Raw genomic sequence first — 24,720 nt, forward strand, 5'->3', positions numbered from 1 at the left:
TTTTTTACCCCTTCTCACATATTATCATTAATGCTATTTTTTCGTCCTGTGCTCTCCTTTGTAACCACAGAGTAATGTGCAATTGAAACCACACAGCCATGTGTGCACTGTATCTAAAGAATTTTTGTATTATCTTTGGACCATACCTTCCGCAGCTCTTTAAAGTGTACGTAAAGCCAAATTTGTTTTTTAGTTCGGAATAGAAAGGGAACGAGAGTTAACAATGTCCAGTTTTTATTGCATTCTGTGTCTCCTCAGGGTAGGTTTAGCATCTCAATTTGTCCTGGTGACCATTGGTACTGGGACAGAAAGTGATGGGAATTCCAAATGTGTATGGTTATTAGTAGAAATAGAGGGGAAACATGGGGACATTTGATTTGACAACCACCAAGAGATTGGTAAATTTCCCTTACTTTGAAGAGATTTCCCCTCACTTGCTGTTGTGTCAGAAAACAAACAAACAAGGGTTTTAAATCTCTCCTATTCTCCTATTCTATACAAAGCTAATTAAAAACCTAAATAGGCAACTCACTTTTAAAAACACAAAAAGAACTGTTTCTTGCAAACAATTAAACCAAGAAAACAATGTAAAAGGCTCTGTAATCAGTAAAACACCTTTCACACTGGAGGCGTTTTTCAGGCGTTTTAGCGCTAAAAAGAGCACCTGTAAAGCGCCTGAAAAAAGCCTCCAATGCCTCCCCAGTGTGAAAGCCCGAGTGCTTTCACACTGGGGCGGTGCGCTTGCAGGACTTTAGAAGAAGTCCGAAAAGCGCAGCTAAAATGACGGTAATACGATGCTAAAACTAGCGGCGCTTTACCGCTAACACGGCCGCGGCTAAGTGTGAAAGGGGTTTAAAGCATGATTCATTTCATTTTTTAAATAAAAGCAGTGTAAGTACCTGAATTTGACCTGGTATCAGCCTTTTGCAGTCCCTGTACAGCGGATAGCCAAGCTAGCGTGTGAGAGGAGAATGCAGCACAAGGAGCCAATGAGTTCACATATTGCAACAGCGTTCTGATAGGTGGAGAGGGCAGCATGATAGAGAGATGAGCTCATCACTACGCTGCTTCACCCATCACTGTCCAGTCACAGGCTGGGCAGGTTCAGGATGACTAAGGCTTAGGGGAAGTGGGTTGAATGACGCTGGCCATCAGACTCTAGCATCTAGATTGAAATACTGCGGGGGGGGGGGGGGGGGAATCTCTGGATTGAAGGATAATTTTGCAGAAAATCTGTTTTTATTGGGTTAATATTTTTTTTGTCTTATTTTTCACTGACATTCTGCTTTAAAAAATACCTGTCCTGCTGCCCCCAATGCTAAGGTCCACTGTAGTGAAGAGTGGAGCTTCCTAAATAATGTTCAGGATTCCCCACGCTTCAGGGTGTGTTGGATTCTTGTTTTCCCTGCTCCTCTTTGTGGTTCCTTCTGTTCCTACACTACTTCTGTGTCCTGAAGTGATAAAGGAGACGGTGGGTAAAACCACAGCGTGCAGTAGGGGATGTTGGCATCTGACACTTTTGGAGGTTTTTACAGTAGATTCTTCCCTTAAAGCGTTTGTTAACCCAAAAAAACAAACAAACTGATCCCTTAAATCATGTTAGCGTGTAATACAGCACAGTGCTTGTGCTGTGTCATTTGGCCCCCTGTATACCCTAAAAAACCTGATCCTGCCTGGCTATACCCTCCCCCCTGCAAACAGACCACGATAATCATGGCCGCTAAGCTCCTGATATCATGGTATGACTCCCGGCGCCCAGCTGATCATCGGCTCTCTCTCTCCTCTCTCCCCCGCCTCCCCAGCTGATGTCAGTGGGACAGCTCGGCCCCGCCCACTGCAGCTGTGAGCCAAGATGGACGAGAGGAGAGCAATCAGCTGTGTGCCCGGAGCAGGGCTTATATCGTTACAGATCGGCTGATTTTTTTATATTACACAACCACAGGGACACATGTTCTTATGATACAGAGGGAATAGGAAGATTATATTACAGTGGCTTAACAACCGCTTTAAAGACAGTGGAGTACGGTCAGCAAGACAGGTAAGGGTTCTTTTTGTTTTTTTACTGACAAATTGCTATAATTTACCTGCATAAGTCTAGGTTTACACTGAATTTCCTGCTAACTTTAAATCAAGCAACCTTCAAACTAACTTCTATGTTAGACCAATTTATATCTGTAAATACTGCTAAATTTCCTGCATTTAAGTCCATGTATCAACACCGTGACAATTGAGAAGATGTGATATGACAGAAGATAACATTTCATTTATCCCTACACATGTTAAACATGTTTACATCGCCCTAGTTTACCGATTTCCAAATATCATTATTGCAAACAGTCCAGTTTTCCATTCCACCCTTGTCATCTTATTTATTATCACACTGAGAAAGTTGGTCTTGGCCGTAGATACCAGGACTTATTTTATTTCCCAGGCACTTTTCTCACAGCGCAAATTAAACATTACAGATATACTTGCAATATTATTATATGTCTAATAGTGTTCCAATCATGAATTCCAAGACAAGCAGAGTGTTGGCCTGTGGCAGGTTACATAAAATATATAAACACTTGTGCGCACTAATAAAGTTATTAGCATACACAAATATACATAATCAAATCCACAAATGGCTTCCAACTATATGAAAGAAGTCATGTATAAATTCTCCAGTTAAACATATATTAAGATCCAGGCAAAATAAAAATCCATTAATCATATATAGGATTGTTACTTGGGGAGTGTGGCCACCAATGGAATGAAGGACACAGTCACAATATATAATACCGACAAGAAAATCTGGGTTGTATGATGTTCATATTTTTGACTGAACGGCATGCATAAAGTTTAATGATACAGATGGGTGCAGCCTGTCAATTCCAGTACATAAAGTTAACACTAATGGCCCTAGAAGGTGGGCGAGCTGGGAATTCAGGTGCAGGAATCTTGCCTGCCAGATTGATAAAGTTGACGTGTGATTTAGTCCACCAGGATTTACCCAAATTAGACCAGTTTTTCGTGGTGTGACCCTTTTATACCTGCTTGTTTTTGCTGTTTCTCATTTCTTCAGCAACATCGTTTTTTTTTTTAACACGAAACTTCAGCAACATCATTCATTTTCAACCATCTATTTTGATTTATTATGCACAAAATAATTATATCCTTCATAGTAGGAAAAACATGAACTATATCTGCAATGCAGAGTCTTTTTTATAGTAGACCTAATAGAGCTGCACAATTAAACGTCAAAAAATCGAGATCTCGATTCAACCCCCTCACGATCTTAATCTAGCATTTCCACTATTCATGTAACAAGTGCAGAGCAGTTCCCTGCTCACAGCTGTTACAAAAATCATCCGGCAATGTTTATCAATAACATTGCTCAGCACTGAAAGAAGGATAAAAAGTAACATTGTATTGTTCTGTTCTTATAGAGATCAAAGGGATGAATTTTGGTCTGCAAATGAGGTCAATTTAAAGAGGAACTGCAGTCTGCGCACATAACTTGTAATAAAAACATCTTTGCCATTCTGAAGCTTCCCTCCAACCACTTTGCATATTTTATATATACTATGATTCTGTATTTGCCAAATATGCTGCAGAAATCTCCCTCCACTGAGTCTGGCTGCATCCATTTCAACTGTGGGCAGCTGAAGCTGCTGCCTGTTCACTTCCTGGATTTACACAGACACACAGAGGCACACCTCCAGCTCTGCAGCTCTCACTGGCCCTCTTATGACTCACCCCCCCCCTCCTTTCCTGGCAAACTCACTGAGAGAGAGAGCTGTGTATGGTGTCATAAACCTAGGCTTTTTACCGGACGAGAAACAGGAAGTGGGTTGTATAAGGTATTTAAAGGCAAAAAAAAGTTAAAACAACAAGGACAGACGAATTAATAGATGGAAAGATAAAAAAATTACTAAAGTTCTGCTTTAACCACTTAAAGCGGACCTTCAGTCATTTTTTTCAACTTTCCATCTATTAAATCTTCTGCCCTTGTTGTTTTAACGCTGGAAAGTAAAACATTTTATTTCTGCCAGTAAATACCTTATACAGCCCACTTCCTGTTTCTTGTCTGATAAAAAGCCTAGGCTTATGACATCATGCACAGCTCTCTCTCTCTCTCTCTTTCACTCTCATGAGAGTTTGCCAGGAAGGGAGGGTGGCTGTGTGTCTGTGTAATTCCAGGAAGTGAACAGGCAGCAGCTTCAGCTGCCCACAGTTAAAATGGATGCAGCCAGACTCAGTGAAGAGAGATTTCTGCAGCATATATGGCAAGCACAGAATCACAGTATATATACAATAATATGCAAAGTGGTTGGAGGGGAGCTACAGAATGGCAAAGATGTTTTTATTACAAATTAAGCCTTTTTTTGACACTTGTTGCTTACAAGTTAAATTAGTATTTTTTGCTAGAAAATAACAGAGCCCCCAAACATTATATATATATTTTTAGCAGAGATCTTAGAGAATAAAATGGCGGTCGTTGCAATATTTTTTGTCACACTGTATGTGTGCAGCAGTCTTTCAAACGCAATTTTTGGGGGAAAATACACTTCAGTGAATTAAAAAGAAACTAAACAGTGAAGTTGGCCAAATTTTTTTTTGTATAATGCGAAAGATGATGTTAAGCTGAGAATCATGATCTTTATTCTAAGCAAAAAAATCATGATTCTCATTTTATCCAGAATCGTGCAGCTCTAAGACCTACAAGAGGCTATTTTCTTTTCAGGAGGGTTATAGACTTGATTTGGCTGGATCATTGTATTTTACGTTAGTTGATCAAATGCGAACTCTTTGGTTTAGCAGTCATATGACCGGAGTTTTGATGACTTCCAGTATCAAAGCGCTGTTTCTCATGCAAGCATCAGACTCTCATCTCATAAAATCATTTGCTTTAATCTTAGTAGATAAGTCCTTTGAAGTCTGCCAGTGAAACTAGTTAAAAGTGGATTATAAATTGAATTCCTGAGCCTCTTCTGGAAAAGGATTAAATGAAAGGAAGAGTAAAGGAACAGTAAAGTTGGGGTTGTTACTTTATAGTGCAAGACTAGTGCTGTGTACTAACCCGCTGGTTCGGCAACATACAACAGTCAGTTCTCACCAGCCATATTTGTTTAGGAGCTGCCGACCCCAGTTATGCTTGTGTTGGCCCCCTCTGAATGTATCCCCTCTCCATACTATGTGTAGAATACAGAGAACCACACCATTCACATCAAGTCCAGCATTCAAAAAGCCATTCATTTTGCAATGGTGGAAACATTGACAGACATCCCACTTCCTTAGTTAAGCACATTGTGCAGTGCTAAAGGCATTAGTGTGAAGGGAAGTAGAGTGAGATGTTTGTCTATGTTTCCACTGATGCATAATAATTGGCTTTTCGAATACCGAACTTGACGTGGCTGGTGCGGTTCTCTGCATTCTACACAAAGTCTTGGAAACACACAAAGCTGGATTTGAACATCCTGCACCAAGAAGGGGCCAGGAATAGAGCACACACGCTAACACATGGTATGGCACCAAAGCACACATTCAGTAAAGAGAAAATGCATCTGCATTATGTTAGTTGTGGTGCTCTGTTTTTCCCCAAAAGTAATGCAGGTACATTTTTTTTTCATCCTTTGAAGCCTGTTGAGGGGACCTTTTCAAATTAAAGGGACTGCCTCAACCCAACATGCGTCAACACACAAAAAATGCACGGTAACACAAACACATTGGGGGTTATTTATGAAAGGCAAATCCACTTTGCACTACAAGTGCAAAGTGCACTTGAAATTGCACTGAAAGTGCACTTGGAAGTGCAATCACTGTAAATCTGAGGGGTAGATCTGAAATAAGGGGAAGCTCTGCTGATTTTATCATCCAATCATGTGCAAGCTTAAATGCTGTTTTTTATTTTCCTTGCATGTCCCCCTCGGATCTATAGCGGCTGCACTTCCAAGTGCACTTTCAGTGCAATTTCAAGTGCACTTTGCACTTGTAGTTTGCGCTTGTAGTGCAAAGTGGGTTTGTCTTTCATAAATAATGCCCCTTATGTCATTGCCTAAAATGTAAAGGGAAATTAGGATTTTGAGAAATACAGAATACAGTATAGTCTCCTGCAAATTTACACCAAAAAAAATTACCTTTATTTTGAGGGTTGAAAAATTCTGAAATGGCTGAAATTTTAAAGTGAAAAACTATTTTAAGTAACAAAATATCAAAACGGCTTGCATGGTAAGTATGGTTTTTAAAGTGGTTGTAAACTCAGAAAAAAGAAAACCTGCAAGACAAAAGCATAATTAGCTGTATGCATCGCATACTAGCTCATTATTAAATACTTAGATCGAAGCTGTTGCAGCGGTTCCTGCACACCGCTGTGACCGGCGACATGTCTCCCAAAGTTATTTCCGGGTTCGTGGAATTACGTCACTCCCGCGCATGTGGTCACGGCACGACTACTGAAGAAATGGCTCAAGTGGGCCGTTTCTTTAGTGCGCATGTGCTGATGACATGGGCACATGTGGATACAGTGAATATCTCCTAAACTGTGCAAGTTTATGGGATATACATGGTACCTACAGGTAAGCCTTATTATAAGCTTACCTGTAGTGAAAAGTGGCATAACAGGGTTTACAACCACTTTAACAAAATGTATTTAGGAAACTATTGTAATATTTACAGATAGAAAAAAATATAAGAAAACAATTATTCAAATAATTAATAAGCAAAAGCTGTTGGTCTTTTGTCTTCACTGTGTATGTTTTATAGCATTCTTCAAATCCATTCTTTAATTCTTATTTTAATTTCTTTATTAGGGGTTTCCGGGAGATATTGGCTTGCCTGGGTTAAATGGACCTGAAGGACCAAAGGTAGGACCATCAAGACATTATAAGAACTCATAGCTCAGAATTGTTTAAATCTTCTGATATACCTTAACAATTTTGTATCAGTTTCTTGAGCGATTAAGATACCAAGAATAATTGACTAGTTGTGCCCACCGTGGTTAAAAAATGATTTGGTACTCACTGGGAGGTGTGCCTGTGGCCGTCTCCATGATTACATCATTGTGTCTGACAGAAGCTTGAAAGTAATGCCGCGTACAGACGATCGGACATTCCGACATCAAAATCCTGGATTTATTTCCGACGGATGTTGGCTCAAACTTGTCTTGCATACACACGGTTGCACAAATGTTGTCAGAAATTCTGATCGCCAAAAACGCGGTGACGTACAACACATACGACGAGCCGAGAAAAATTAAGTTCAATAGCCAGTGCGGCTCTTCTGCTTGATTCCGAGCATGCGTGTAATTTTGTGCGTCGGAATTGTGTACACACGATCGGAATTTACGTCAGTGGATTTTGTTGTCGGAAAATTTGAGATCCAGCTCTCAAATTTTTGTTGTCGTAAATTCTGACAACAAATGTCCGATGGAGCCTACACATGGTCGGAATTTCTGACAACAAGCTCACGTCAAACATTCGTGTGTACGCGGCATAAGAATTGAAAGGAAAGAAGTGAACAGTGAGATGGAATGTTTCAGGCTTGTCCAGCTTTAACATGACAAGGAAAATAAATGGGCAAAATTTCTTGAAATATTTCTTAATTTTTAAAAACGTACAATTTTATAATCTTATGGTTTACAACATTTTTAATTTCAATAATAAAATATTGTTTTCATTTAAGAGATTGCTTTAAGGTCCAAGGAGAAAATGCCACACAGTGTGCTGCAGCCTGCTGTGGCCCTTGGATGAGTTTCCCTGCAGATCTGAGGTCTATAGTGGAAGCTACAGATCAGTGTTTTTTTTTTTGGGGGGGGGGCGAAAAACAACACCCCCCCAGGTTGGTCAGTTGGTCGGCGGCACCCCCCCTACCCTGGAACTTACCCCATCGGTTGCAGGTGGGCAGGCTCCTACAGGTGGCGGGCAGTGGCTGGGTTTCGAGCTCCTGTGGGTGGGTTGCGGGCTCCTATGGGCGGCGGGTTGCAGGCTCCTATGGGCGGGTTGCAGGCTGGGTGGCGAGCAGCGGCTTCTGTGTCCTCTCTGCATCACGGCGGCTTCCGCCGTGCGGCTCCTCCTGGGCGTCCAATAGGACCGCCTGTCCTTTCAGCCAATCGAGTGACCGGTGTCAACACCCGCTTCCTGATTGGCCAGGAGGAGGATCAGTGTTCTCTGCAACCCGAGCGTACCCTATATTGAAGCCTATTAGAGCCCTTGGTTCTAATCAGTGCTTCATAAAAACAGCCCCTCCGCATTGGAATCCATGCGCCTGTGTCCTCAAAGGGGCCAGACACATGGATAGGGGAGGCGGCGATGGAGAGGGTGGGGCAGCACCTGTGTGCCATTAAAGGTTGGCCCGCCCCTGTTATAGATGCAGTGGATGAGAGAAATTAGATGATGAGGGCAATTAGGCTAAAATAATGCTACCTTTTAAGACGGCCCCACCTGTGATATGTACCTACATTAAAGTGGATGTAAACCCGATTCATGAAATTTGAGCTGGGCATATATATTTCTGTAGTGTTTACTTATCTCTCTCCAAAGCCCTAAGTCCCGTGGCTTTCTCCTGCTCCGTTCTTCTGTTATCAGCATGATAACTTATGACAAGTTCTCCGTCAACTGAGATAAAACCAGGCTGAATTTTGTGTCGGGTTGGTTACTATACATAGATTAGCAGAGAGCTGGTCTATTCACAGCACAGCTCTGCATTGTTTCTTCCTTTTCCTGCCTGTATAGAGAGGGGGTGCGCGTGTTTCCTCCAATCAGCTGTCTTATGCCCCGTACACCTGATCAGACATTGATCGGACATTCCGACAACAAAATCCATGGATTTTTTCCGACGGATGTTGGCTCAAACTTGTTTTGCATACATACGGTCACACAAAGTTGGTCGTAAATTGCGAACGTCAAGACCGCGGTGACGTACAACACATACGACGAGCTGAGAAAAATGAAGTTCAATAGCCAGTGCTGCTCTTCTGCTTGATTCCGAGCATGCGTGGAACTTTGTGCGTCGGAATTGTGTACACACGATCGGAATTTACGCGAACTGATTTTGTTGTCGGAAAATTTGAGAACCAGATCTCAAATTTTGTGTGACGGAAATTCCGATGGAAACTGTCCGATGGAGCCTACACATGGACGGAATTTCCGACAACAAGCACATTTTACGTTGGAATATCCGACCGTGTGTATGGGACATTACAGTGTATTGCAAGAATCCACACCCACAGGTGAATCAGGAAGAGAAAATTCTAACAGGACATGCACTTGCTAAACAGTGTAGAAAGGGGAAGACAGCAGATATACATGTAAAACTTATGTAGGGAGATTTGTTTCATCTCTGTGTATCATCTAAGGCTGTTCACTTCCCTGGGTATATGTGAGGGTTTACATCCACTTTAAGTCACTCGGCTGCTTGTGTAAACTGAGCTCTCTTGTTCTTTTTTTTATAATGGAGATGTTCTTGTGAGTAGCATAAAGCTTATGCTCCTATTTGTAACATGCTGTTTGATGGCTGCAAGTGGAAAATATGAAATTTTTATATGTACAGTATAGTGTCTCATTTACCTGTTACTTGTTTAGTACTGAAGTAAATAAACTATAAATACATTTTAATTCTTCCACGTGTATGATACTGTGGGAGGGCAAAATCTGGTGCAGCTCTGCATAAAAATCAGCTTCTAGGTTTTTTGTCAAAGCTTAATTGGCCAAGCTGACGTTAGAAGCTGATTGGCTACCATGCACAGCTGCACCAGATTTTGCACTCTCCAGTTTTAGCAAATCAACCCCATTGTGTTTGAGAATATTCCATTGTCACATAGACAAATCACTTTTGAAAAAAAAAGCATGGCTACCAGCTACATTTTAACTTATTCTGTTGTACTTATTAAATACCATAAAAGCTGGACGAGGCATAATAGAACAGCTGATAATCACTACCTTTTATTATATTTTCTCACTTGTGTGCATTGCATTTATAAGGACAATGAAAGATGAAGTGAAAAATGAAGTTACACTTTTTTTTATATATATATAACTCTGATTGTAATATTTTAAGAGTTCTGTATTTCTATAGGGGCTTCTTGGAGACAGAGGGCCTCCAGGTCCGCCAGGTCCAAAAGGCGTGGAGGTAAGTTTGGGGCACTAATATGTTATGATAACATAGAGGACCAAAACCCTATCCGAAAATAATCTTTCACTCTTCCTTCACCCTACCCTATCCCCTTTCTGCAGTCCTTTCCTTTCCATGTATGATTGCTACTTGTCAGCAGTTCTAGGAACTCTGCAGCTGCCAGCACCCATACAACGCCACTTGGTGGAAGATATATATTCTGCATGTTTTGGCAGTGTCACTCAATTGGTGGCTCTACCTGAACAGAGATACTCCCTAATGACCCTCACACATGAGCATATATTCTGCTGCCTTAACTGTGTTTGGGGTGAAGCAGCCAAATGGAGGTTGAACTATGTGATGGTTAAGTAAATACAAAGGTGTTAGCACAATGGAGCTTTTTTCTGCATTAACACTGCTTCATTTATTTTAGTGGTGTTAGTACAACAGTAGGAATTGGTCATGGTTAGGTTAGGGTTTTGGTCTGCTTCAGAATTGTTCTTGAATCAAGGGTCAACAAACTGCTTCTGCTGCTTGCTGCCAGTGCCACTACACTGGAAGAAGACAAAGGGGTTATAGATGGGTACAGGAAGAGCCAGATGGTCACAATAGTGGGGCTCTTATTGCCCTCTGTTGAGAAAAAAAAAACAATAAAGATTATGTGACCTTTTGTTACTTGAAAAACAAATATATTATGTCACCACAAGAACAATATCATTAACTTCAAATGAAACAGTTTATATCCTCTATACCAAAACATTCTAACAAAACAGATCCCTCGAATGGTTCTAACAGTTTTAGTATCCCCACAACTTTTGCACAGAAATGAAGCAAAACCCACATGGCCTATTGTTTTCTATATGCCCTTGCAGTGACCTGTGTTTATCCAGTGCAGATGGACCAATGGACCCTTCTTTGGGGTTATGCGTACTTCCCCTTCCACCTGGCTTAATCCCTCCTGTAACCCCTCACATTAGCCCCTTCCCTTCCGGCAAATCCTTCAGCTATTCTTGTCGCAGCATCCCCCCCCCCCCCCATTCTTTTATTTCTCATCGCCTTTGGTTTTGGGTCATGAATAACTAATTTCATTGGACCATGTGTAACTGACACTGGTGCTGATTGCTATTTAATGATAGTTATGTTTTTGTTTCTTGTACACAATTTCAGTATGGATCTCTATTTTACAGGGTGAAGAAGGACCACTTGGACCTCCAGGTGGTCTTGGACCAATGGTATGTGCGCTTCAACTTAGCATGTTTAACTATTGTGGTCACAGTTTGAGAACATGGGATGGATTTGGGTAATAAACCCCTGATCTAACATGCATGATATTGTATTGATATACAGTGTATCAAGGAGCAAGCTGATATAAATAGATGTAACTTGTGTAACAAAAAAAGTGTGAGCTGGAATGTTAAGAATAAATTAAGCCACGTGGGAGTAATTACTGGTGGGGTGGGTTTGGGGCATTTATCTTGCTGTATGATCATGGACTCATGATATACTGTATCATGTGTCTAATGCATGTAATGGAGGCAGACATTGAGCTGAACAAATATCTATGACCTTTATCCACACTGAAAGTAAACCCGTCACAGACCTGGGAAAAATGATGAAAATTTGTCAAATTAATTGAAAAACTGTGTGTCCATGGATCTAGAGGTATAGGAAGTTATGCAAATCTTGACTTATCCTTTAGAATTCTAGCTTGATCCCACCTCCCCCCAACTCATACACCTTTCTGTTAGTACTTTAATATAATAGGTGGACATGCTGACTAACAGGGAGGCTTAAGAGGCATAAGGGTGGGACCAAGGTTAATTACTATGGGAAAAAAATGAATATTTTTTATATTTGATTTTTATATACAGGTATTTTGTAATTTATCTATCTAACTGTTTTCATTTGTGGTCTTTACTGAATGTATCTTCTACATTTAAGAATTCTGTTCCCAGGTAGAATTGCAAAGGTCTGTTACCAGTTTACTTGAAATAATGTACAGAATTGTCAGCCAGTAGCTGAGGGTAGAGAGAGTTGATATAAAGGTATAACCAGTCAGATGGCTGGCAGACAAAACAAGAACTGAGGTTATTACTTGGGTTGCAGACATACACTGGGGTCCAGATATGGCATGCAGATCTGGATACACAGATAAGGATTGGTAGTTGCAGACAAGCTTAAAGGGGATGTAAATCCACGTTCATCATTTACAAAGTAATGGCATACTATATGATCTATATGTATATACATGCCTCCTGCATATATCCCTACCTTTGAATTGTCACCCCTTCTGCATTTGGAGCCCCGCAAAACTCGGAATCGGTGGGCGGGTCTATTTTCCGGCGCTCGGCGGGCAGAGTCGTAAAGTCACCAGACTCCCCGCCCACATCTACACTACCTTCGGTCAGGCAGCGTCGCAAGGACGAACCTCGCGAAAGAGAGCACGCGCCCTGTTATATACACTCCTTCCTGCGCATGTCATACACTCGGTGCCGTAGACACACTCTGTTCTCATGCTAGTGCTCATGCTAAGCAGATGTCAGTCACAACAGTGGGGGAAGAAGCGGCACAGATTTCTCTATGTGTCGTTTTTTATCTCAGTAAAAAAAGACAAGAGGATTGCTCAGAGCTGGATTTACTCTTCATGGCAAGACTGGGCACAGATGAGTTGACATCCTCTACTCTACCAGGTAGAAGTCTTCATATAAAAAAAAAAAAAAAATTGGGGTTTACATCCACTTTAAGTCAAGCTGGGATAAACAGGTATACATATTTTTTATGTTAATTTTTTTTCATCTCTATGTAATAATACATCATCATGAGTGTGTGTGTTACATTAATATGCTTTTAGAAGTATTGTGCTGTGATATTTATTATCACTCCTCTTGTATGAGTACAATTCTGTCAGACTGCTTACACCTATAAAAATATTTGGATATAAATATTATCTCTAGGAGGCCTATTCTTTAATTTTATCACATCGGTAATTTGGCCATAATACTAATTGCTATTACTTACCGACAGCCACTCGTGACAGTGTGACAAGGCAAGCTAAAAATACTGAGAACCTGAAATAACAAATTTACCTAAAGACAAACTTTACAACAAAAGGTATCAGATTTAGACAATAAGCTTCCAGTATGTTTTCAGTTTAAATCTGGTAGGGTAAGCTTATTTATAAGTCAGGAGCACAGTACAGTAACTGATAACAACCATTCAGAACTCTCTTGATGAAGTACTTATACTAGCTGGATTCTCACTGCTTGGCATGAGTACCACATGTTGTACTTTGTTCTTTGCACTGTTTTATTAATTCATGATAATTTCTGATTATTGTATAAAGAATTGTCTTTCAAAAGTCTTTCCTTTCCAATGTAAAAGTTTATGAGTAATTCAAAGTGACTCTGTTATGAGAAATGTATGGGGGCTATCATAGCTGACCTCTCCTTTGAAAATGATATTGAAGTATTTAGGTCAGACACAACTATAAAACTAGCATTTGCAAAGGAAGGCCAGCAGTGGCAGCCCCCATATTTTTCTCCTGATACAAGAGTCAAGAGTTACCAACTGTTAAATTCCCCATGTTACAATTGTGAAATAATCAGTACAGTGCATGATTCACCAAAAAAATATCTTTCTCATTTTTGTCAGGGAAGACCAGGACGTAAAGGTTATGCTGGAGAACAAGGGTTGGAAGGCTTGAAGGTGAACCTGTTTTTATAGAACCTTTTGTCTCGTAGAAGAAAGCTAAGTAGGAAATAAGACAGACATAGCTAGGATGAGAGGATGAGCTCTCCATCTGGGACATGACATAGTCTCCTCCTCCTCCTTAACATTTCTTGGCTGAGATGTCTCTGGAAACCTTATGGTTGCCCAATGTGGGATTACAATTAGAATGTTTTGTTTTTAATTAATATTCAAGCTGTGCGTACTCTAAGCACTTTACTTACACAAAGGCAAAGTCCACAAGGTGTTTTTGTATAAAACACTGTCTGTCTTGCTTAATAAAACAAAAAGCAGTATGCGGACTGCAGAAATCAAAAAGCAACTTTTCAGAATTGATCCATTACACTGTTTAATGTCAGTAAATTGAAATTTCAGTTGCTAAATGGCAGATATTTTTTTTTTTTATAAAGTTTTACTGCAGACGGATATAAAAGACACAAACTAATGCAGCTCTGTATTCATTAATACATCGTATGTATTTTTTTTTTGAGCTGAAACCCAGGTATGTTTTTTATTTTGCATAGTTACATTGGTCCAAGCTGGAATAATGTAAGTACTCTATATTCCATAGCTAGCTGATCCCTAGCCGCCGCTATTACAGTGATCTTTGCTGTCTTCTGTGTTTTGTGCTAAGTGGCTGTCCTGCTGCATAGTAACTACAGGGGGTTGCCCACTTGTCATGGACACCATTCAAATAACTCCTTGTATTTTTAAAATGTAGACATGACTTTATCTGATTGGATGAAATAGTAAAGTTACCGCCCGGTCTCTTTATCCAATCAGAGAACTCTTGGCATTCATTGAAAAAAATGCAGCATGTTCTCTAAATGGTGCCTGTACCAAGCTACCACCTGTTTTCACTATGCAGCAGGACAGCCACTCTGCATTGGTCTTAACGAGGATCACTGTAGTATCTGCAGAAAGTGATTGGTCAGGTGTGGAATATGTAGTCCTACATTGGTCCGATGGAACTATGCTATAAAAAAAAAACAAGAACCCCCCCCCCCCCCAGAATTTAGCTTTTATATGCAAGTACCTGAATTTGAGCTGGTATTAAATGCTTGCAATGCCCTAAACAGCAGAGCTCAAACTAGGAAAGGTAGAAACAGCACAAGAAGTCGGTCAGCTGAGCTGAAGTGCTCATGTGCTAACAAGGAACGAGCTGATAGGAGAAGAGAGCCTAGAGATTATCTCATCAATCTTCTGTTTCTCCTTTCACTGTCAAGCCACAGGCAAGGGGAAAAACAAGACCTCTAAGTGCTAAGTGAAAAATCAGGTGTCCTGCCCTTTCAAACAGGGCTGTGCTATGTGGCAAAGCTGTGTAAATCCCAGAAATGGATGAACAGAAATCTTTGGAAGAAATACCTTTTGGGCATAAAGCAACATGTGAAACTTCTCTGCCTCCCAACAATGTAGCTCTCAGTGCCCAAGAGGCATGTCGACGGGCCCCAGTGCTGTCTTGTGTGGGAGAGTTTACATAGCCCTACATTTCAGTTAATCTGTGTTTTATCAGTGTTCTACAGGAGAAGTTAGTGCAGGGTATACATATTGTTCTGAATGCCCAAAGAGCAATAACCAAAAGAAGTCAATCACATTTCATCTTTTTTTTCTATGTGGCAAGGTGAAATCTGGGTGCTTAGTATAATTCTAAAAACATAATCATGAATATAACTTACTTTATCCTTATCCTACTAGGGTGAAGTTGGAGATATAGGAAACATCGGAAAAGCTGGTGAAGCAGTAAGTTTTGTTATTTCGTGAGTGATATATTAGGACTAACAATAGATTAGGCCACCTTGTACAGTAACATGTACAGTCAGGTCCATAAATATTGGAACATCGACACAATTCTAATCTTTTTTGGCTCTATACACAACCACAATGGATTTGAAATGAAACGAACAAGATGTGCTTTAACTGCAGACTTTCAGCTTTAATTTGAGGGTATTTACATCCAAATCAGGTGAACGGTGTAGGAATTACAACAGTTTGTATATGTGCCTCCCACTTATTATATAGCACCAACAGATTGCGCAAAGCTTTACAACATGGCGGCAGGCAGTACAGTTACAATAAAATTTAATACAGAAGGAATCGTTAGAGCTTACAATCTAAAGGAGAGAGTCAAGTGATACAAAAGGTAATAACTGTGGGGGATGAGCTGATGGAGAAAATAAAAGTACAGTTGTTAGGTGTGGGTAGGATAGGCTTCTCTGAAGAGAGAGGTTTTCAGGGATGGCCTAAAAGTGGACAGAGTAGGAGATGGTTGGACAGATTGGGGTAGGGAGTTCCAGAGGATGGGAGTTGCTCAGGAGAAGTCCTGGAGATGAGCATGGAAGGAGGTGACAAAGTAAATAGAGAGCATGAAGTCTTGGGGGGAACAACGAGAAAGATTAGGTTGGTATTTTGAGACTAGATTAGTGATGTAGTTGGGAGCAGCATAGTGGATGGCTTTGTAAGTTTGTTTTTTTTGTATTTTGAATTTAAATAGTAATTTTGTATTTATTAAAAGTCAACAGCTACAGAAACTTTTTTTAAAAACACACTCACCTGTCCCAGGATGTATCGATGTGCTCACCCAAGCCATCCCTTTGCTTGGTCTTCTCTCCCCGGTGCCAGCATCTCAACTGTGGGCACCCGGGTGTGACAGCTTGCGGCTTCACAGACAGGTACCCACTGCGCATGTACGTTCTGTGCTGTGCTTTGAATGGTCCCGCAGTCTTCTGGGACTTTTTATGTGTCCCAGATGACTGCGGGGAGGGAGGGGGGAAAGAGGCGATCTGAGCGGAAGTGGGAGCGGGTACCTGTCAAAACTAGGTACCCGCAACCCCCCTTAAAAAAAGTGCAATTTAGAGAAGAGGAGTCGGGAGGTGGCCTTAAAGTGACACTAAAGGTTTGTTTTTTGTTTTTTTAAAATAACAAACATGTCATACTTACCTCCACTGTGCAGCTTGTTTTGCACAGAGTGGCCCAGAACCTGCTCTTCTGGGGTCCCTCGGCGGCTCTCGCGGCCCCTCCCCACATCAGATAACCCCCTCAGAGAAGCACTTTCCCGGGGGGGGGGGGTTTCCTTCCATACAGGCCGAATGCAGGACTCAGACCCACCCCCCGGTGCTGGATTTGATTGACAGCAGCGGGAGCCAATGGCTGCGCTGCTATTAATCTATCCAATCAAGAGCCGAGAACCCTGAGCAGAGAGAACGCGTCCCCGTTGGTCAAGTTTGAGGGTTCAGATAAGTAAAATGGGGGGGGGGGGGCTGGGAGGCCGGTCACTGACAGGTGTTTTTTCATCTTAATGCATAGGATGCATTAAGGTGAAAAAACACGAACCTTTACAACCCCTTTAAAGTGGAACTTCCCCTTTTGGGTGGAGTTTGTAATTTGTTGGGTGAGTGGCAGCCAATGGAGGGATTGGCAGAGAGGGTGCAATTATTATTTTTTTGCAAAAGATGGAGTTGGCCTTTAAATGTACTTTTTTTTTTTTTGCTACTACATCGTAAACATGTAATCTGGATGATTTATCTGGATGATCTTCCTGTTAACTTGTTATGTCAACAGAAAATCTCACAATTTTTGTGACACAGACGGATGTCTTTTTGATGTTGATTATGGAGGTTTTTGCCAATCACAGCTGCAGCAAAACACACTTTTTTCATTTATATAATTTGTAGCATAATGTTGATAGAGGAAGAGATAAAGGAGCATTTTTATGCTCAATAATTGGCTATAAGCAATGGATTTCCTGAGTGAGGCCCATAAAACAGTGGTAGTCTGTCATACTCCTGCTGTTAAAGGGAAACTATTTCCTGCTCAGTATTTCAGGAATGTCACCATTTTCGGAAAAACCTCAATCAGGAGATGATTATTGAAAATATTTTCTTTTTTGCAGTTTTGACAGTTTACTGTTTTGCCATCACTGGCTATGAGATTTTTTGGAAGATCAGAGGAATGTAATGTCAAATTCGATAAAATGATAGGGGTTGGTTTATCTTTAGAAATATGTATTGTTTACAAAGTTAAAGAGGTCCACCTGTGTGCGGGTAGATGTTGAAATAATTCTGTTATGTTCTCTCTACAAAGTTGACTTCTATCTTACCAGCAGGTCTGGTGTTAAGTGGCTTACTTTCTGTAAATGCAAATCATATTTGTCCTCTATGAATAATGTTTACCCGGCTGTCAATATAGGGCCATGTAGGTCCTTGCCCAGGGCAGCAGTGTAATAAGAACTAACCTTGCCATTTGGATGGACTACACCACAGTAAAAAAATATACCAGCACTTACCTTAACAATGGCAAAAAAGTAAGCATTAAAAGAATGAAACTAGGGTTTAAAGCAGGGGTCTCCAAACTATGGCTCTCCAGTTGTTCAGGAACTAAAATTCCCATCATGTCTAGTCATGTCTGTGAATGTCAGAGTTTTACAATGCCTCATGGGACGTGTAGTTTTGCAACAGCTGGAGGGCCGTAGTTTGGAGATCCCTGGTTTAAAGCATGCCCTAACCATGGCAAACTTTTCATGGACAAGAATAGAAAAATGTTTGTATACATGGTTGCTACTGCCTCTGTGCAGTGTGGGGGTGATGTCCTTACTGTGTATAGGACTCCTGTTGTTGTTTCTCTTTGGTTGAAACTAAAGAGCTAATCCCTGATCCAGCCACGGCCTTACTCAACAAAAAACATTAGCCATGACTTTGCGACAATTCAAACTTCTCCTGCAGGTCACTACTGCAAACTATAGCCAAGGCATGGAAAGCTCCTCACCTTAACATTGCGGAAACTAAGTATAGAATTACCAGAGCCATGATTTATGCCAAGGTCGAAGTAATCCTCATAGATATGGTTAAGAAATATGAGTGCCTGTGAAAACCCTGGGAGGATCATTACCTCCCAGTTGACTTTGATAATACACTACTATCCCCCTGACTATCTCTAATATAGTTAATCAGAGCTCCCCTTTCGGGACTCTCCGCATTCCCTTCCCCTTTTCCTCTCCCTGGAGCTGGCCCTAGTCCCTCCTTGCTTCTCTGATCCTCCTTTTTTTTCTCTCCCTTTATCCCCTGTCTACCCCCTCTTTCCTCTTCCTTCTCACAACCTACTTCTTTTCATCTAGTTTCTATTTACTAGGGGTCTATCCAATTAGTATGGGCCTGCCAGTATGTACATCCTTGACAGGATACCAACCATAACTGTTTTACAAAGCCCAAGCTTCTAGCTATGGTAAGTGTGGTAGACACCTCCTCTATTCCCTAGTTTTCATCACCTGAGCCCCTAGTGCGCCCATTCTTTGCTTCGTACTAGGCCTGCTCTCCCTTGAGTTTTATGCTTTAAGATGTTACTCAAGTGATTCTGTTGCCATACTTGTTTGTAATTACATTACCCTGTTGTCTGTACCCTTTCTCATCTATATGAAGTATGCTGTTTGACAGTCCTCCTGCATGTATCCCTTCACTTACCCTATACCTATGTGGGCTGTCATTGTACGGTATCATTGTACATTCTTTTTTACCCCCTTTGCCATGGGGATAATTCCTTTTTGCCCTCTACCTCTGTATACCAATTGTATTCTTTAATAAAATGTTTGAACAAGAAATGAAAGAGCTTATGTTAATTATTATTAACGACACAGCAGCTCTGTCACAGGTAGTAGTGTATCCTGTTGGCAGCAGTAGTGCAAAGTTTTACATTCTCCCCTTGTTTGTAAATTGGATGCAGATTTAGGTGGCTTGTTTCACCACCTCTCATACATTCGCCCTTGTAGGCTTACCCCTGCCATCTGCTGGACAATACCGTGTACTGCAGTGGGGTCACACAGCTGTCACACACTTGGCTTCAATCAGTAGCACTTAAATCGGTATTATAGCACCCAGAAAGAGTGTAATCAAAGTTTCTGTATCTTGACCGCCAAACCGCTTTTTTGTGCACTCATACCTGGTTACCTGCTGTGACTAGGTTTGTTTTTGTCATTTCAATCTACTTAGCTGGTATTTCCTACTCCTAGTTGCCTCTAGTTATGACTATGGCCTGTTGTCTATTTCTGTCCACCACCTGCCCAAACCTTCTGCCTCTTACTTGACTATGCTTGTTTGCTGTCAGATGTAACCTCCAGCTTGTTCCCCACATCTGATTAAATTTAGTCTACTCTGCACACCTAGTTCAGTACTACAGTTTTCCTAGCATAAAAAGCATTAGGGACAAAAAGGTTTTTTTTGTGTTACATGCACATTAGTGTCACCAAAGATATCAAGCAGACAACATTTTGGGTTGCGTATATTGGGGATATTAAAATTCTGAGAGATGAATTCAGTTACATGCGACTAGAAGGGTCCAATTTTGACACAATTCCATAACATAGTTACATAGTAGGTAATGATTCACCCATCTGTTCTCCACCTAGTGAATATTTTTCATTAATTTTTTTTGGCCCCAAGTGCATTACTTAAAATTTCTCCACATTAAACCTCATTTGCCATTTATCTGCCCATTCTTTATGTTCAGGTCGTTCTGAAAATTTCTATGTCCTGATGCGAGTTTATTATTCTGCTTATCTTTGTGTCATCCGCAAAGACTGAGACTGAACTAGTTATCCCATACTCTATATCATTTATGAATATGTTGAATAGAATTGGTCCCAAGACAGAACCTTGGGGTACCCTACTCACCACTCCAGACCAGTCTGAGTACTTGTTATTTATCACTACCCTTTGGATCCGTCCCTGTAACGTTTTTTACCCAAAATCCTATGGTCCAAGCCTGCGGACCTCAGCTTGTAAATTAAGCATTTATGGGGGACTGTACCAGATGCTTTTGCAAAGTCCAGATACACCACATCCAGAGGCCTCCCTCTATCTAGATGGCTGCTTACTTCCTCATAGAATGTTAGCAGATTGGTCTGGCAGGAATGTCCTCTCATAAACCCATGCTGATTACCACTAATGATATTCTTCTCCTCAGTAAAGTTTTGGATATAATCCCTAATCACCCCCTCCAATAATTTACCCACTATTGATGTTAGGCTGACTGGCCTATAATTCCCAGGAATATGTCTCTGCCCTTTTTTTTTTAATATTGGTACCATGTTGACTTTTCTCCAATCAGCTGGTACCAATCCTATCAGTATGCTGTCCACAAAGATTAGGAAAAATGGCCTGGCTATAACTTGACTGAGTTCTCTGAGGACTCGTGGGTGTAAGCCATCTGGTCCCGGCGATTTATTTGTGTTAAGTTTATTGAGTCTTTCGTTGACTCCGGCCTTAGTTAGCCATGTGGGTATGCCACGTGTTGTGTCACTAACACTACAGGCGCTGTCGGTAAACCCTTCTTTTTCCTGTGTAAAAACTGTGGAGAAGAAGGCATTTAGTATAGTTGCCTTCTTTGTGTCATCTGTAACATATGAAGAATATCTCTGTCCAAAAATGTACAGTATCTCACAAAAGTGAGTACACCCTTCACATTTTTGTAAATTTTTTATTATATCTTTTCATGTGACAACACTGAAGAAATTACAATTTGCTACAATGTAAAGTAGTGAGTGTACAGCTTGTATAACAGTGTAAATTTGCTGTCCCCTCAAAATAACTCAACACACAGGCATTATTGTCTAAAGCTAGCAACAGAAGTGAGTACACCCCTAAGTGAAAATGTCCAAATTGGGCCCAAATTGTCAATATTTTGTGTGGCCACCATTATTTTCCAGCATTGCCTTAACCCTCTTGGGCATGGAGTTCACCAGAGCTTCACAGGTTACCACTGGAGTCCTCTTCCACCCCTCCGTGATGACATCACGGAGCTGGTGGGTGTTGGAGACCTTGCGCTCCTCCACCTTCCGTTTGAGGATGCCCCACAGATGCTCAATAGGGTTTAGGTCAGGAGACATGCTTGGCCAGTCCATCACCTTTACCCTCAGCTTCTTTAGCAAGGCAGTGGTCGTCTTGGAGATGTGTTTGGGGTCGTTATCATGTTGGAATACTGTCCTGCAGCCCAGTCTCCGAAGGGAGGGGGTCATGCTCTGCTTCAGTATGTCACAGTATGTGTTGGAATTCATGGTTCCCTCAATGAACTGTATTTTCCCAGTGGCGGCAGCACTCATGCAGCTCCAGACCATGACACTCCCACCACCATGCTTGACTGTAGGCAAGACACACTTGTCTTTGTACTCCTCACCTCGTTGCCGCCATACACGCTTGACACCATCTGAACCAAATAAGTTTATCTTGGCCTCATCAGAACAAAGGACATGGTTCCAGTAATCCATGTCCTTAGTCTGCTTGTCTTCAGCAAACTGTTTTCAGGCTTGTGCATCATCTTTAGAAGAGGCTTCCTTCTGGGACAACAGTCATGCAGACCAATTTGATGCAGTGTGCGGCGTATGGTCTGAGCATTGACAGTCTAACCCCCCCCCCCCACCACCACCCCTTCAACCTTTGCAGCAATGCTGGCAGCACTCATACGTCTGATTCCCAAAGACAGCCTCTGGATATGACGCTGACCACGTGCACTCAACTTCTTTTGGTCAACCATGGCGAGGCCTGTTCTGAGTGGAACCTGTCCTGTTAAACCTCTGTATGGTCTTGGCCACCGTGCTGCAGCTCCGTTTCAGGGTCTAGGCCATCTTTATGCAGAGGAACATTTTTTTTTTCAGATCCTCAGAGAGTTCTTTGTCATGAGGTGCCATGTTAAACTTCCAGTGACCAGTTTGAGAGAGTGAGAGCCATAACACCATTTAACACACCTGCTCCCCATTCACACCTGAGACCTTCTAACACTAACAAGTCATATGACACTGGGGAGGGAAAATGGCTGATTGGGTCTAATTTGGACATTTTCACTTGTACTCACTTTTGTTGCCAGCGGTTTAGACATTAATGGCTAAATGACACTCACTGCTTAACATTGTAGCAAAGTGTTATTTCTGAAGTGTTATCACGTGATATAATAAAATATTTACAAAAAATGTGAGGGGTGTACTCACTTTTGTGAGATACTGTATTCATGACAGGTAGGTGTGTCCCATTTTTCAATCTTATACAGTCTAACAGGCGTAAAATATGCCATATGAAAATATTACAGCTGTATGAGTTTGTCTCTCAGAAAATAGGAATTAGGGAATTCTACCCAACCTTGTTCTGTTACGTCAGGGAAATCTTTACATTGTTCCTGAATATGGAATAATTTGGAGGGTTGGAATGGTTCTTGCTTCAGGAAGGAGAACTGAAGCACAACATTCCCCCTGCATATCTATATTGTAAATATCTAAAATACCAGATGTCAGATATCCTAAGATCCTGTTTTAATGGGGATTTAAATGAACCCTGAGAGTACAATTGATGTAGATATTTCAATCCTACTTGAGCCCACTAAGGGCCATCGGGAACAGTTAGGAAGTGTTTTATTTCTGGGTTAAACCAAAGAAACAGTTTGCAATATACGTGGGAGCATATGAACTAACTGGAAATTTTTAGAGACATTAATAAAAACAAAGTGCGTTAGTATGCAGAGTCTGCCTGTGTGGATGGTTTGAAAGTATTTCATAGAAAGAGACCACTGCTGCCTTCTTGGCTGTGACCACATTATTTAGTTGTGGAAATAACCACCAATGTATGTATAACAGCTGGGTGCATAGTGGCATCTTGAAGGTCTGAAAGTACCAGGTCCCCTTGGCTGGAGAGGAGCTTTAATGTGGATAGAGAGAATCTGGGAGGCTTAGGATGCCACAAAAGAAGATATTAAGGAGTTTAGTTATTAGAAAATGAGCTTAGAAATATGAATAGGGGACTTTAAATAAATTGGTTCTTCTAAGGAGAATATTAGAGAGTCCTACCCAGACCGCTATCTTGCATTTGAAGGCTGTAATAATAGAAAGTAGGTTGGTTTCTTTATATTTTAAACACTACACTATCTACCTAATGTTAAGGTCAGAGGACAGCTGTAATGAAATCCTAGGTCTGTTAATTTATATATTGGGAAGACATGATTTTGCCCAATTAAGTTTAAAGCAACATATTGTCCGTATATAAGGAGGCTCTTTCTTCTAACCTCAATCTGTTGGGTTTTTATAATGTCAGCAAGTGATTCTATGGCAAGGGAAAAAATATGCAAGGACAAGGGGCAGTCCTGCTATGTTCCCTGCTATATAGGGAAGAGATCTGAAATTATTTAATTTAGACAGGCCAAGTTGTGTATAAATAATTGATGTTCAGGTGATGAATGCGTGACCAAAGACACATTTTTAAAGTCTGCTGGCCAGTAAGGGCCATTTGATTTAGTAAAAGTTTTTGTGGGTGTCCAAAACCAGAATGGCTTTTAGTTCAAAATAGGAGGGCTGTATTTGTGGCGTTGGTAAAATACTGTAAATTCAAGTTTGATTAGCGTTAATAAGGGTAAGAATCACAGAGTTTATATGTCTTGCTATTATTTTAACTAAGATTTTAACATCAGTATTAATCAAGGAAAACAGTGTATAGAATTCACAATATAGAGCAGGGATATGCAATTAGCAGACCTCCAGCTTTTGCAGAACTACAAGTCCCATGAATCATAGCAAGACTCTGACAGCCACAAGCATGATACCCAGAGGTAGAGGCATGATGGGACTTGTAGTTTTGCAACAGCTGGAGGTCCACTAATTGCATATCCCTGATATAGAGGGTCTTCATTAGGTTTGAGGATTAATACAACTAAAGCTTCCCTAAAGGAGGGCCATAGGATTTCTTGAAATATATCATTGTTTAAGGTTCTTCATGAATAAGGCCTAGCACATTTCTTCTTCAGTAATTTGGGATTGTAGAAATTCTCTTAGCTTGGGAGTGAGAGATCTAAGGCTAAAGGAGTTAGGATGAGCTTTCAAATTGGCTGGGTCATTGTGCGTTTGTGTTTTATAAAGTCTAGTAAAGAAATGCAAAAAGACCT

General features: G+C 41.0%; 1 protein-coding gene across 1 annotated transcript in view; it reads left to right on the forward strand.

Annotated features, from left to right (window-relative positions):
• The window catches only part of COL24A1 (collagen type XXIV alpha 1 chain), a 418,688-nt gene that overhangs the window by 249,442 nt on the left and 144,526 nt on the right, over positions 1–24,720 (forward strand). The window contains exons 20-24 of the mRNA XM_073593602.1: positions 6,792–6,845; positions 10,054–10,107; positions 11,277–11,321; positions 13,741–13,794; positions 15,511–15,555. Of these exons, the coding sequence (XP_073449703.1) occupies positions 6,792–6,845; positions 10,054–10,107; positions 11,277–11,321; positions 13,741–13,794; positions 15,511–15,555 (252 nt within the window). The remainder of the gene's footprint in view (positions 1–6,791; positions 6,846–10,053; positions 10,108–11,276; positions 11,322–13,740; positions 13,795–15,510; positions 15,556–24,720) is intronic.

The sequence above is a fragment of the Aquarana catesbeiana genome, linkage group LG07, assembly GCF_042186555.1.
Source record: "Aquarana catesbeiana isolate 2022-GZ linkage group LG07, ASM4218655v1, whole genome shotgun sequence".
In the NCBI taxonomy this organism is placed as follows: Eukaryota; Metazoa; Chordata; class Amphibia; order Anura; family Ranidae; genus Aquarana; species Aquarana catesbeiana.